The sequence below is a fragment of the Nanorana parkeri genome, unplaced genomic scaffold (genome assembly GCF_000935625.1).
Source record: "Nanorana parkeri isolate BGI_ZX_2015 unplaced genomic scaffold, ASM93562v1 scaffold2484, whole genome shotgun sequence".
Classification (NCBI taxonomy): Eukaryota; Metazoa; Chordata; class Amphibia; order Anura; family Dicroglossidae; genus Nanorana; species Nanorana parkeri.
In genome coordinates this window covers 100206-101330 of record NW_017308752.1, presented here as the reverse complement: position 1 = coordinate 101330, position 1125 = coordinate 100206, and the positions used below count along the sequence as shown (strand labels likewise).

At 44.7% G+C, this 1125-nt stretch overlaps 1 protein-coding gene across 1 annotated transcript in view; it reads left to right on the top strand.

Moving 5' to 3' along the window:
- The window catches only part of NOP9 (NOP9 nucleolar protein), a 12179-nt gene that overhangs the window by 6981 nt on the left and 4073 nt on the right, over window positions 1-1125 (top strand). Inside the window, exon 5 of the mRNA XM_018573675.1 lies at window positions 825-1017. Within this exon, the coding sequence (XP_018429177.1) occupies window positions 825-1017 (193 nt within the window). The remainder of the gene's footprint in view (window positions 1-824; window positions 1018-1125) is intronic.

Below are 1125 nucleotides of genomic sequence, written 5' to 3'. Positions count from 1 at the left end.
CCCTTAAGAAATCGTCCAAAAATTTGTTGAACAATTCCACATTATTTGCTGAAATCACCGCCTGTGGCAGTGAGTTTCAGACCCTAACTGATCTTACTGTGAAGAACCCCCTTCGCCCCTTGTGCTGGAATTTTTTTTCCACCAATTTTAGGTGGTGGCCTCTAGTTTTTGTAATGGAGTTAATTTTAAACAGTTTATCGCTAATGTTGCTGCCACCATTAAACATTTTGTACATGGAGATCATATCCCCCCTTAATCTCCTCACCTCCAATGTGAACATGTTTAAATTTAGTAGCCTCGTCTCGTAGCTCTGGTCCTCCATACCCCTAATTAGTTTGGTTGCCCTCCGCTGGACTTTTTCCAACTCAAGGACATCTTTTCTTAGTACTGGTGACCAGAACTGGACCGCGTACTCCAGATGAGGTCGAACCAATGATCTATAAAGTGGCAAAATTATAGACTTGTCCCTGCAATACATCCCCTTTTTAATACAGGGGATATATATATATTACAGCCAAGTATCCCGTTCATCTCCCCTGAGAGCAGCCAATATGCAGCACCGACATCCTCACACACTTTGTTTGCCATCTTCCTAACTTAGTTCATGTTACATTAGAGCAGGAAAGGTTCTCAGTCCATTATCGGAGAGCTAAGTGTTTGTTTTCTGGATCAGGCCTACTCAGCCATGCGCAGGAGCCAAACTTCGAATTTAAGTAGAAACCATTGCAAGTCATTAGAGGAGTTCTTACGTAATTGTAATTATAAACATTTGCTGTATGTTTATTGTGAGCGAGAATTTATGTTTTTTTGTTTTCTTCCTTCAGTTCCCTCCTGGTGTTCCTGAAGGATGAGACCAGCAGCCGCCTTCTGGAGAGAATCCTGGAAGTCAGTGACAAGAAACAACTTCGGCGTCTCTATAAGAAGCACTTCCAAGGACAGCTGCAGGCGCTGTGTGCCCATCCCATCGCCAACTACACCGTGCAGAGGCTGGTCCGTGCCACCCAGACCAAGAAGCTGGTTAGTTTGCCTATACCCCCCCTCCCCCCAGCCCCCCTTCCCTAGTGCCAGCGAATATCGGGGCAAGAGAATAATACATGTTCTATTCAGAAAGACCTTTCCCGCTAT